At 41.4% G+C, this 13,846-nt stretch overlaps 1 protein-coding gene across 16 annotated transcripts in view; it reads right to left on the reverse strand.

Moving 5' to 3' along the window:
* The window catches only part of PDE4DIP (phosphodiesterase 4D interacting protein), a 238,549-nt gene that overhangs the window by 96,107 nt on the left and 128,596 nt on the right, over positions 1-13,846 (reverse strand). For all 16 annotated transcript variants that reach the window (XR_003509972.1, XR_003509966.1, XM_027535547.1 and 13 more), the window contains 2 exons: positions 13,523-13,698; positions 8,328-8,445 (listed from right to left, as the gene is read on the reverse strand). Coding sequence is in view for 14 of the 16 variants with exons in the window: in XM_027535547.1 (XP_027391348.1) it covers positions 8,328-8,445; positions 13,523-13,698 (294 nt within the window). In the remaining 2 variants the exon portion in view is untranslated. The remainder of the gene's footprint in view (positions 1-8,327; positions 8,446-13,522; positions 13,699-13,846) is intronic.

The raw sequence follows: 13,846 nt of genomic DNA on the forward strand, positions 1-13,846 counted from the left end.
AATGAGTCTCTAGCTTCAATTTCATCAGCTTAAGAAGGGGATACTGAAAAACTGCTGTAAAAAAAAAAAAATCTCTTTACATGAAGTTGGCTGGAGCTGCCTGAGCTGCTAATCCTTGAAAGGTTTTTAGTCTCTGCCTTGAGCATTTAGAGTGCATTCTTGCCTTAACCTTCTACACCAGATGTCTCCATGGTAACACTGGAATGTTAGCTATTTTAGGAAATCTGCCTCACTGCATGCAGTGATATTTACATTAGGTTCGAAACGAGGCATAAATGCGATGGCTTGAATGGCTGCTGCTTTGTGTGAGGAGGAAGGTCCTGATGGCTTAATGGATGACTCCCCTACGTCTGTTGTCCTGTGTCACTTTTTAGGCCAACCACAGTGTAATCACACAATAAAAATGGTGTTTATATAATACTGGTGGGGGGGAATGCAGAGGAGAAAAAAAGAAACAAAGCAAGAATTTCTCCAGATATTCCTTTGCAAGGATATTCTCTCGTCTCCTGCCTTCATACCCTTCGGGTCTGATTTCATTTAAAAAGTTCTTTTAAATAAAGCTTCTACCATTCCGTAGAAAGCGGCTACCCTGATGGCTCAGCAGGTAAAGAATCCACCTGCAATGCAGGAGACGTGGATTCAATGCTAGGTCATGGAAGATCCCCTGGAAGAGTGAATGGCAACCCATTCTAGTATGCTTGCCTGAAAAATCCCAGGGACACAGGAGTCTGGCAGGCTATAGTCCGAAGGGTCACAAAGAGTCGGATGCGACTGAGCAGGCACATTGGATTCTGAAGAAGAGAATAATATCAATAACTAGAACAACTGACGGCTTTTGCCTGCAACTTTGTGGATACCTTCACTAAGGAAGAGAAAAACACTTTGTAAACTGCACTTTATTAGGTTTTCTGAGTCCCTAGTAAGAAAGATGTAGAGCAGTTGCCGTGGCCTGACAGCTCCATCACGAAGCTCCTGAGCAGGGTGGTCACAACATGCTGTTGATCTGAATGGACGTGGAGCATTGAAAGCAAACGTGGAGTGTTGCCAATCCGTGGCACGTCGAGGTTGTGGCATTGTTGTTGTTGTTGTTCTATGGAGTTAATTATATAAAAGACGTTCATAACAATTCTCCAGGTACACTCCAGCTAAAATGGATGCTAATAAAGAATCCGCCTACCAAACTGGAGATGCGGGTTCAATCCCTGGGTTGGAAAGGAGAAGGAAATGGCGACCCGCTCCAGTATTCTTGCCTGGAAAATCCCATGGACAGAGGAGCCTGGGGGGCTACAGTTGGTAGGGTTGCAAAGAGTTGGACACAACTTAGAGGCAACAACGCACAATGTTCTGGTGGAATGAAAAAGGCAAACAGCTAGAGGGATAGTAAAACAAATTAAATCAAATAATTTTTATCAAAACTGTCTTTCTTATTTGAGGAAGACTCTGAAGTAAACTTCAGAGATTTTTTCTCTGAAGCTCAGAGATTATTTCTCAGTCCAGACTTTCGTACTGGGATTACATGAGAAGTAAAATATTTATCTATGGGAGGAGGGGTAAGATGAGTGTCTTACATTTGAACAACTCAAACCTAGAAGTGTATGAGTTGTGAGCTGTCTTTCTTCTGAAGCCAAGGTGTGGAGTTCCCAATTGGGAGGGCTGGGAGGAGGTGGCGGAGAAGGTGATGGCACCCCACTCCAGTACTCTTGCCTGGAAATTCCCATGGACGGGGGAGCCTGGTAGGCTGCAGTCCATGGGGTTGTGAAGAGTCAGACACGACTGAGTGACTTCACTTTCACTTTTCACTTTCATGCATTGGAGAAGGAAATGGCAACCCACTCCAGTGTTCTTGCCTGGAGAATCCCAGGGACGGGGGAGCCTGGTGGGCTGCCGTCTATGGGGTCGCACAGAGTCGGACACGACTGAAGCGACTTAGCAGCAGCAGGGAGGAGGTGGAGGAAGTGAATCACTCCTCAGAACTCAAGCTCCTTTGTTCCCTAACATCTGTAAGGGGTTTTGGGGATGGCTTTGCTGGAGATGAAAAAATTCTTCAGTCTCTGTGGAGCAGGCCCAGAGCTTAGAAGTTTAACTTGTGCCTTTCACATAGTGGAGGTGTGGCTCCTGTGGTGACAGGAGGCATGGCAGATTACAGTTTGAGTATAATACAGTAGAACTAAGATGCTGTTATTGTTAGCAAACAAGGATAACACCTGCATCCAGGGCTTCAGTTCAGTTCAGTTCAGTCGCTCAGTCATGTCTGACTGTAATCCCATGAACTGCAGCACGCCAGGCCTCCCTGTCCATCACCAACTCCTGGAGTTTACCCAAACTCATGCCCATTGGGTCGGTGATGCCATCCAACCATCTCATCCTCTGTTGTCCCCTTCTCCTCCCGCCTTCAATCTTTCCAGCATCAGGGCTTGGGGTGTCACAAATAAAGAGTTGTCACACTTCACTATATAGGCAAAGTGCTCTATAACTGGTTTTATAATATTATTTACTTTTATCTAATCCACAGAATGGGCTAGGTTGAAGCAGTTAATAGCTGCACTGAACTATGATTTGCTATCCCAAGTGCATGCATGTCCAACTTTGTGTGACTCTATGGACTGCAGCCTGCCAGGCTCCTCTGTCCATGGAATTCTCTAGGCAAAAATACTGGAGTGGATTGCTGTTTCCTCCTCCAGGGAATCTTTCCAATCCAGGGACTGAACCAGCATCTCTTTTGACTCCTGCCTTGGCAGGCAGATTCTTTACCACTGAGGCACCTGGGAAATGACATCAGTGATATGCTCAGTCAATCCTGCATCTCAACAACCACCAGGATTGTCTTTCTATAATGCCACTTCAAAGGCTTTTATTTCCTTTGCTTTATTTTTTTTTAATTTTTAGTTCTTCATTACCTAGAACAGCAGTCCCCAACCTTTCTGACACCTGGGGATAACTTCATGGAAGACAATTTTTCCATGGACTAGGGGTGGGGGGATGGTTTCATGATGATTCAACCTCATTACATTTATTGCACACTTTATTTCTAATCTAATTCTGCCACTGATCTGGTAAGAGGTATCATTCTGCAGCCCAGAGATTGGGAACCCCGCACCTAGAACATGAAGTCCTTTGCTTGACATTTATGGGACTTTCCGGCTATATATTCCATCATTCTTCAACACTTTTCGTATATTTGGTAATACCAATGACTCCCAATTCCTTGAGTGTGTTCCATACCATTGTACATATTGTTCCCGTGCCTAGAATGCCTTTCTCTTACTGTCTATCTAGGGACTCAGTCTTTAAGGCCCCAGCTTCAGGCTGACTTCCAAGTGAGGCTTTCTCTGACTTCCAAAGATAGAGATAATCCCTTTCCTCTCTGGGTCCTCTTAGTACTATGAGTATATTTCTTATATTTCTCTCCATTTGTTATGCTGCATTTTAATACTTTGTTTATATGCCAATCACTTATTGGATTTTAAACCCTTTGAAGGCCAGGATGCCCAGACCAGTGGTTCTTATCAAGAAGCCATATCCTAGAATGCACTGAAAATTTGTGGGGCATTTCTTGTTTCAATGATGAGTGGGGCTAGAGGTACAACATAACTGGCAATAGGCAGGACAGAGCCTTGTCCCCAAATCTGAATGACTTTCAAATGTTCCACTGGGCACTAATGGAAATAATCAAATTGTTTATATAATCATCTGAATCTAGGACTTAGTTCTGTTGTATATAGGAACCCAACATTAATATACTCTGAATCTTCTATGAATTAAACTGATATGTAAATTAAAGGAGGATTATGTTAGTTCTTTTGGAGAAGGAAACGGCAACCCACTCCAGTGTTCTTGCCTGGAGAATCCCAGGGACGGGGGAGCCTGGTGGGCTGCCATCTATGGGGTCGCACAGAGTCGGACACGACTGAAGAGACTTAGCGGCAGCAGCAGCATGTTAGTTCTTTATTGGAAATTTTACCAAGAGCTTTTCACCTTGACATTGCCACTTGCCGTTTTTGAATTGCCAATGTAATATACCTGCATTAGACTGTATTTGAAGCTGTGACTCCACATACAAGCATCTGCTTATTTCTTTATATCCTTTAATAGATCTGTGCCTTAAAATTTACATATTAATATGACCACTGGTTTATTATAAATTAATCTCTTTTTATGTTTCATGTAGTTCAGTATCTAATTTACTGGGTTGCTATGAGACTTAAATTGAGTTAATATATGAGGTATTTAGAGGAGTAGCACCTGGCACACAGAAAATGCTACCATATATGCTGATGTTATTACTATAGAAAAGTTGTTGAATATTCATTGATAAATATTTTAAATTATACTTGGAATAGGTATTAAGAAATCCTGTGACTACTTTTAGGTCTCAATATTATAATAATCTGAATCATTAGAATATAACTACATGATCCCAAGATGTTATAGAAAGTGCTTCAATATTTTTTTGTGTGTCTAGGAGACTAAAATGAGATTATGATTCTCTTTGTGACCAATTTACCCTGAAGGATTCACACTCTGTTGTGGTCTTCCTGGGGAGCAATAACACAAACTGGTAACTTTGAGTTTGGTCTTTGCCTATGAACCAGTTTTACTATGTGCAAGGGTAACAGGTCCAAAGGGATAACTGTGACCGTTAATCTCACAAATATGCTATATTTAATAATTTTATATTTGTCTTTAGTCAGACAAAGATAGGTGCAATGTGAGTCAAGTCTGCAATATCCGACTCGATGACTATGTCTTTTTTAGCTGCTACTCATTTTAAGAATAGCCTTACTCTCGTTGGTTGTTGACATGCGTAATGATAACAGTAGTTACCATGTTTTGAGCACTGTGGCGTGCTGCGATTCACGGGGTCGCAGAGTCGGACACGACTGAGCGACTGAACAACTGAACTGAACTGAGGCACTATAAACATATTATTTCTAATCCTTACAAAGACCTGTAATCATTACAGAGAAGGAAACTATACTTGGAAGGGCTATGTAACTTGTTCAGGGCCATTCATCTAAAAAGTGTTTATGTTGGAATCAAATGCCAAAACCTGAGCTCATTCTTTCATACCACTCTGCTTCCCTAATTAAAACTCAAGAGACTTCATATTAGAATTGGTTCTTGAAGGACCAAGATTATTTCTCTAAAAAGGACTTGACTGTATCCTTTCATTATGACAATCTGAACCACTTGAGCATGGCTAAATAGTCCCAAATATAGTCCCAAATTTCAAATTTCTTTCTGTTTAGGCCATAGAATGTAAGACAGAAACACTGTGACCAAAACATTGTTTTCTTTTGGAACCTGGACACACACTGAGAGAAGTTTTCAGAGGATTATCTGAATGCTCACTATAAAGCTGACTCTCTGGCCAGTCTTCTTTGGGCTGTTTAGAGATGATGATTGGGCTTCCCAGGTGGTTCAGTGGTAAAGAACCCATCCGCCTGCTAATGCAGGAGACTCAGGTTCAACTTCTGGGTCGGGAAGACCCCTTGGAGAAGGAAATGATAATATAAAATAATTCTATGTATACTGAGCAGCACTTGGTGCCAATTTATTTTTTCCTTCATAAGGCACAGACCCAAAGAGAGTAACTAGAAAGTGAACTATGGGAGGCTTTCTCTCCTCCACATTTGAGAGGACCTACTGTCAGAGGCCCTCTATGGCAGAGCTTTCCATCTTGGGTGTTCTGGACAACACCTAAAAAAGTGGCCCACCCCTGTGCTGAGATGTCATGCCGTCAGGTCTCAGGTGGTGGGTAGGTCAGAAGGTAGACACAGGTAATCACCTCTAACCATGACCAGCCTCAGTCACTTACTTCAGAGTAACAGAGACCCTCAATCAACTGGTCCCAGCAACATTAAAGAAGCATATCAAGTTAGTACAATTTATGTGACTTGATGTATTTCTTTTCTCTGCTCACCCAATGTTATTATCCTCTAGACACTGTACTTAACTTATTCTAAGCATTCCTTTAGGATAGATTGGTAAATAATTTAGTCTCTTTGAAATTATAATTTTTCTGTTCAAGTCTGTTTTAAAAACTGATACCAACTCAATTCCCCTTATTAGCATTCAAATATTGAACTACATATACTCATTTCAGTGCTTATGTAAATATGTGTACATGAATATATCACATCAATGTGTCTGTAAATATAAAACTAGAACAATGAGAGTGATTTTATTACAGAATTTACATGAGTATTTTTCTTTGAAAGTGCTTATCTTGGGGACCACACACTTTCCCCAGTGATGCTGAACTCAGAATGTCAAAATTATAAGGATCCTTTGGAGATTATTCGTGCTAATTTTTCCCATTTTACACATATGGAGGCTGAGAAGTGATGTATCCATAGAAGTGACTATCCATAGTTAATAAAGAAAGAATCGGGACAGAAATACAATTCTTCTAATTTCCAACCAAGTTATTTCAAATTTTAAAATGTTGTGGGTATGGAACAGTCTTATGGACTCTGTGGGAGAGGGAGAGGGTGGGAAGATTTGGGAGAATGGCATTGAAACATGTAAAATATCATGTATGAAACGAGATGCCAGTCCAGGTTCAATGCATGATACTGGATGCTTGGGGCTAGTGCACTGGGATGACCCAGAGGGATGGTATGGGGAGGGAGGAGGGAGGAGGGTTCAGGATGGGGAGCACATGTATACCTGTGATGGATTCATTTTGATATTTGGCAAAACTAATACAATTATGTAAAGTTTAAAAATAAAATTAAATTAAAAAAAAAATGTTGTGGGATCTTCCATATATTTCAATATATATGCTGCAAAAAGCCTATGAACTTTAATTTTTACTCATATCTATGAAATTACATGTATGCACATCATTTTCTGAGTTTGTTAACCAGAGCTTTCCAACCAAAATGGATTTAGAGTCCAAGGGGTTGATAGTGCAGTCAAGATAGTGATTTCTTCTGCCCTCATTGTGGTCTAAACACCCAGGCTGGCCACTTTCAAGTGAGAGGTTCCATCCATTTCTGCCGCCCCTTATAAATATTATCATTTGCTACTATTTAAAACTATAATTAATGAATAAATTTATTGCAGGGTCTCAAGTTTAAAAACTGTATTTCTTTTATACTGGTCATAGCTATTGAAAACATTTTTTTGCTTATTTGAATTTTCAGATTTTATTTTATGTAATTGCTATTTATGACTTGAGTAATAAAAAAGAACAGTTGATAAGGAGAAAAATGAGAAAAAGTCACTTAAGCAACTTGATTATGTTGTAAATCATTTCATTTTCTACATGTTTATTATTATTAGCTATTTTTTGTCATGATATGGGAAAGGTGGAAAACACTGCTTTATACGCATTGTTAGCCCTACTCTTTTTAACCTGATTCCAACCTTTGTATATGTGACCAATAAATTAAATTGCACATTTTGCTTCATCATTGATCTAAGATTTGTAAGAATACCTAGTAATTATTTATGTTGCTTGAGCAGAGATAGATCCTAGGGTTCCTTCATAAAGTATATTTTTAGTAAATTAAAAGTTGAATGAAGAAGAGGAGCTCCTTCTGAGGTAACCTCCAAGAACCACCATACAGATTAATGCAATCACTTTCACAGCGGTGAGGGTTCTTTGCTCAATATTAAAACCACACTGTATTCTGTATTGCTATACATCACTCAGTGTGGCAGGCAGAATCCTGAGACGGCCCCTGTGATCATCACCTCCTTGTATCCACACCTTTGTATAATCCCCACTCCTTGAATGTGGGGAGACCTGTAACTTGCTTCTAACCAACAGAAAATGGCAAAGGTGAGGGATATCGCTACATAGTTATGCAATATTATATGGCAAAAGTGCAGGGGTGTGGCAGATGTAATTAAGATCCCTACTTAGTTGACTTTAAGTTAACCGAAAGGGACAGTACACTGATGGCTTGACTTAATCAGGTGAACCCCTTAAAAGAGTGTCGAGAAGTAAGAGACTGTCTCTCTCCACTGCTGCTGTGAAGAAACTAGCTGCCATAACTTCTACAGTCACACAACCATATTCTTCCAACAACTTGAGGGAGCTTAGAAGTGGATCCTTCCCTAAGTGAGCCTCTGGCTGAGAAAGCAGCCCAGCCGACACCTTGATTTCAGACTTGTGAGACCCTGAGCAGAAAAGTCAGCTAAGTCATGCCTGGACTCTTGACCCACAGAAACTCTGGAGTAATAAATACATGTTGTTTTGAACCACTGAGTGCAGTAATTGCTTACACAGCAATAAACACTAACACATTTATATGTAAAGCTGGGCTCCCAAAAGCATGAAGCAGGTGCCTCAGGAAGTACAGCCCAAACCTCACCTGCACTTCCATGTCAGCTGGCTCCTCCAACAGATGTAGCAGTTGTTGTTTCTCTTGAGACAGCTGCTCTACAAGTTTCTCCTGTGCAGCCAGGCTTTGACTCAGTTCTTCAATTTTTCTGGAGCAAAGGAAAAGTAAGAACAACAATTACGGTCATGATACATTACTAACTTGATTTTTCAGCCCACTCCAAAGATAGCATGGTCTGGTACAGTCAGTTTTTACCTTTTTAAAATCATTGAACTCTTTGATACTTTTCTTCAGTAAGCCATGCATTCTCTGCCCCAGCCCCCCAACATACACACAAATGAGTTTTTTGCTTACATTGTCATAATGTAAGTAAGGTTCATAGACCTCCTGAAGCCATTTCATGGATCTATAGACCATAAGTATAAAACTCTTAGAAGTTGTGGGTCTTTTTATTTGTTATTGTTGTTGCAGTTAAAAAACAATTATCAAGTAACCATTATGCATATGGGCTTCCCAGGTAGCAAGGTGGTAAAGAATCCACCTGCCAATGCAGGAGACAAGAGATGTGGGTTCGATCCCTGGGTAAGGAAGATCCCCTGGAGGAGGAAACGGCAACCCACTCCAGTATTCTTGCCTGAAGAATCCCTGAAGAGGAGCCTGGTGGGCTACAGTCGATGGGGTCGAAAAAGAGTCAGACATGACTAGGCACACATATACACATTATGTATATAATTCAATGCATCCCCAATGTACTGGTGATATAAAGTTGGAAAACACACAATCTCTACAGAAAGTTAAACTTTTTTTGGTGTGTGTGCCAAGAGTCTTGGGAATAGGGAGTCACAGATATATCAACAGATAGACTACAGTAAGTGCTACCCTACCAGAGGTATGAACCAAATAGTACAGTGAGTATTGTCATGCAGCTACAGGAAGAAAGATAAAGAAGTCATTCATTTGACTTGGAGGAGCCTGAGGGAAGCTCAGGAGAAGAGATTTTGAAGACTGGATTGTTTTATAGGCTCAGAGGAAGAAGTTTAAATAAAGGAATGAAGGTATGAAGATACAAGATATATGGGGAAGAGTTACTGGCAGGGAAAAGGCTGGTGGGAAGAGACAATGGCTAGAGAAGAGGCTGGAAATTCAGACCAGAATTCAGTTGTCAAAGACTGCATGCTGTGCTGATGTATATAAACCCAGGTTCAAATCAACAGTTTTGTGCAAGGCGTATCTTGCTGTTTCTCTGTGTGTAAGTCTGAGTACTAGAGATACCTGTCCTTGGAAAACATGCTGGTAATAGATGTAAAATTTCCGATTGTGATTATTATTCCTGTGTGTGTGGCTTCCCAGGTGGCTCAGTGGTAAAGAATCTGCCTGCCAATGCAGGACATGCAGGAGATGCAGGTGTGATCCCTGGGTCAGGAAGATCCTCTGGAAAAGGGAATGGCAACCCACCCCAGTATTCTTGCCTGGAGAATCCCATGGACAGAGGAGCCTGGCGGGCTACGGTCCCAGGGGTCACAACTGAGCACGCATGCAACACAGCATATGTTAAGACAGTGACAGCACCTTGGCAGGAAAATGGTATGGCCAAAAGGTTACGGGCACCAGAAAGTCAAGTAGGAATCTCATAGACAAATTATAAATTAATTTAAGGTATGAGCATCAGCTTAGACTTGGGGATGAGAAAGGACTTTTAAAATTTAAAAATGTATATGAATGCAAGTTGCAATGATAGTTATGATGACGAATGTGGACTTCCTATTAACTTCCCCATGGTATCTGTGCTAGAACATCTCTACTTTTCTCAAGCCTCAGACCTCACTATTCCCTTTGACCCTCAGTCTCTACAGATGATCTACTTTCCTACTTTACAAAGCTATTCAAGGCCATCTGACATGAACTCCCTCAATTTGTTAGATACGTCTGTCTTTTTTTTTTCCTTTTGGTTTGACAAGTGTTCACTGGAATACAGAGATGGGACAGAGTCTCAGGTAATCTAGCAGAGAAGATCTGAAGGAAAATACGACAATGCACAGAAGACTGTGCACTGATGGCTGTGTATACAAAACAAGGACTTCCCAGGCGGCGCAGTGCTGAAGAATCCACTTGCCAATGCAGGAGACACAGGAGATGCAGGTTTGACCCCCGGGTCAGGAAGATGCCCTGGAGTAGGAAATAACAACCCACTCCAGTATTCTTGCCTGGAAAATTCCATGGACAGAGCAGCCTGGAGGGTTACTGTCTATGGAGTCACAAAGAGTAGGACATGAATTAGTGACTGAGCATGTACGCATACAAAACAAGAATATAAATACTTAATTCTGTCACAAAAGCCTTCACAGAAGTAAGCATTGATGCCTTCAAGAGTTTTGAAGAATGAACAAGAGTTCACCAGGAGGGGAAAACACAGATGTTTCCCCACAAAGGAAGAGCATGAACGAAATTCTGGGTACCTGACATAGCACTGTATGCTTCTGGAGGTGGTGTGCCTTCAGGGTCTGGATTCCAGCAAAGCCTGAAGCCATGTTACATAACTCTCTAAATGACAATTTCTTCCTTTATAAAATATAATAATCCCTATCTTATGGGATTGTTAACTTTATGAGAGAATTAAACTTTATGGGAGAATTAAACAAGAATATAAAGGACTCAGCTCAGTTATACAGTAAGAGCCCAGCAAACCTTAGTCATCATTATTATTACTAGTCTGCTGCTGCTAAGTCGCTTCAGTCATGTCTGACTCTGTGCGACCCCATAGACGGCAGCTCACCAGGCTCCCCCGTCCCTGGGATTCTCCAGGCAAGAACACTGGAGTGGGTTGCCATTTCCTTCTCCAATGCATGAAAGTGAAAAGTAAAGTGAAGTCATTCAGTCGTGTCCGACTCTTAGTGACCCCATGGACTGCAGCCCACCAGGCCCTCCGTCCATGGGATTTTCCAGGCAAGAGTACTGGAGTAGGGTGCCATTGCCTACTAGTCTAGAATCAGTGAAATGTGAAGGAGTCATGGTAGGGGATGAGTCTGGGGGAAATCAGGGGTCAGAACATAACAGGCTTTGATGGCCACACTAAGAACAGATCTTACTTCCTAAAGATGTTGGGAACTTTCCAAACGGCTCTGCAATAATATGATCAGATTTGTGTCTCAAAAAGATCACACTGGTCATCGGTCACTGTGTGTACACTGTGTGTTTTTCACCTATCCAGTTAAAAACCACTTACGGCTTTTTATGCCACCGTAGTATCATGCATTGAAGAGGCTAAATATTTGTCAATTTCATTTCAAAACTGCTCTGAATTGTTAGATTGGGATGAAATGGAGAAGGGCAGGACCAGAAGAGAACATTTAAGAAGTTGCTCCAATAACCAAGACACAGCCCTGCCCTCAACAATTGCCCACTTACATTTATGAGAAAATTCAAGTTCCTTTTAAATACAAAGCCAGCACAGTCAGATGCCCTTTTCCAAATACAGCTTACCTCTCACTGGTCTTTCCCAGACCCTCCACTCTGGTCCTGTAGAACTAATTCTTTGTCCTGAAATATGCCTGTCCCTGAGTCTCCCCTCAGTGGTGTTTCCTCCTGCACAGGACCTTTCCCCTCCCTAACCACTTCCTACATTGTTTCTTTCAACTCCTATTCACTCTTCAAAATCCACCTCAGATTTCACCTCCTCCAGGAAACTTTTTCTTTCGTTTTTTTTTTTTTTTTTTTTAATGTATCCTGGAAATGTTCTAGGGTTCCATCTGTTTTATTTTTAATTTAATTTAATTTTTTAACTTTACAATATTGTATTGGTTTTGCCATATATCAACATGAATCCGCTACAGGTATACACATGTTCCCCATCCTGAAACCTCCTCCCTCCTCCCTCCCCATACCATCCCTCTGGGTCGTTCCAGTGCACCAGCCCCAAGCATCCAGTATCATGCATCAAACCTAGACTGGCGACTCGTTTCATATATGATATTATACATGTTTCAATGCCATTCTCCCAAATCATCCCACCCTCTCCCTCTCTCACAGAGTCCAAAAGACTGTTCTATACATCAGTGTCTCTTTTGCTGTCTCATATACAGGGTTATTGTTACCATCTTTCTAAATTCCATATATATGTGTTAGTATACCGTATTGGTGTTTTTCTTTCTGGCTTACTTCACTCTGGATAATAGGCTCCAGTTTCATCCACCTCATTAGAACTGATTCAAATGTATTCTTTTTAATGGCTGAGTAATACTCCATTGTGTGTATGTACCACAGCTTTCTTATCCATTCATCTGCTGATGGACATCTAGGTTGCTTCCATGTCCTGGCTATTATAAACAGTGCTGCGATGAACATTGGGGTACATGTGTCTCTTTCAATTCTGGTTTCCTCAGTGTGTATGCCCAGCAGTGGGATTGCTGGGTCATAACGCAGTTGTAGTTCCAGTTTTTTAAGGAATCTCCACACTGTTCTCCATAGTGGCTGTATTAGTTTGCATTCCCACCAACAGTATAAGAGGGTTCCCTTTTCTCCACACCCTCTCCAGCATTTATTGCTTGTAGACTTTTGTATCGCAGCCATTCTGACTGGCATGAAATGGTACCTCATAGTGGTTTTGATTTGCATTTCTCTGATAATGAGTGATGTTGAGCATCTTTTCATGTGTTTGTTAGCCATCGGTATGTCTTCTTTGGAGAAATGTCTATTTAGTTTTTTGGCCCATTTTTTTATTGGGTCATTTATTTTTCTGCAATTGAGCTGTAGGAGTTGCTTGTATTCCAGTGGCACCCTGCTCTTGAGTAGATGACAATCCTATACACCCCAGAGTATCCCATGTTACTCCTACCAGAGAACTTATTAATAATGTATAACATGTGTCTTGATGACAGGAAATGGGTCTTTCATCTCTGTAACCTGAGTGCTTAGTCCTTTGTCTGGCATACAGCAGGTGCTCAATCCATGTGAATAAATGATCATGTCTCTTGTTCACTATCATTTGACCATTGTTCTACTTACACCTACTTAAATCTCCTGATTGCCAGCAAGTCAGTTCTGTTAATGGATACCATTAAAGACTCAACCCTAAAGAGAGATTATTTACTTAGGGGAGCCATAAAGTCTTGGAAATGGTGAAGGCCCACCGTAAGTCCTTAAAAGGCAACAGTGTAGCTGCCATATACTCTCACAGGCTTGAAAACAGACAAAAGACAAGTAGCAAATACAGTACCAAAGGTACCTACTTGTCCCTCTGGGCCAGGGCCTCAGTGTACTGGTCAGATTTGACCCGGTCTCCTGGTACATCTTCCCTCTCCTTGGTGACTCCCTTCAGTTTCTCTGAGAGCTCCAGGTTACACTCTTTCTCTGCTTCCACCAGAGCCGCCATCCGTGCGGCTTCATTTTTTGCTAGTCTGGACTCCTGCAAGGAGGCACAAAAAAGAATGAAAACCAAGCAGCTGCAGAGCCCCCACCTAGGTTAGGAGCCCTGAAACACAGGGACACTTAAGGACCTTAGGAAGGAAAGTAGAGAGGGAAAAGGTGAAGGCCAGGAGGCAGAGCAGTCAGGA

The sequence above is a fragment of the Bos indicus x Bos taurus genome, chromosome 3 (assembly GCF_003369695.1).
Source record: "Bos indicus x Bos taurus breed Angus x Brahman F1 hybrid chromosome 3, Bos_hybrid_MaternalHap_v2.0, whole genome shotgun sequence".
Lineage (NCBI taxonomy): Eukaryota > Metazoa > Chordata > Mammalia > Artiodactyla > Bovidae > Bos > Bos indicus x Bos taurus.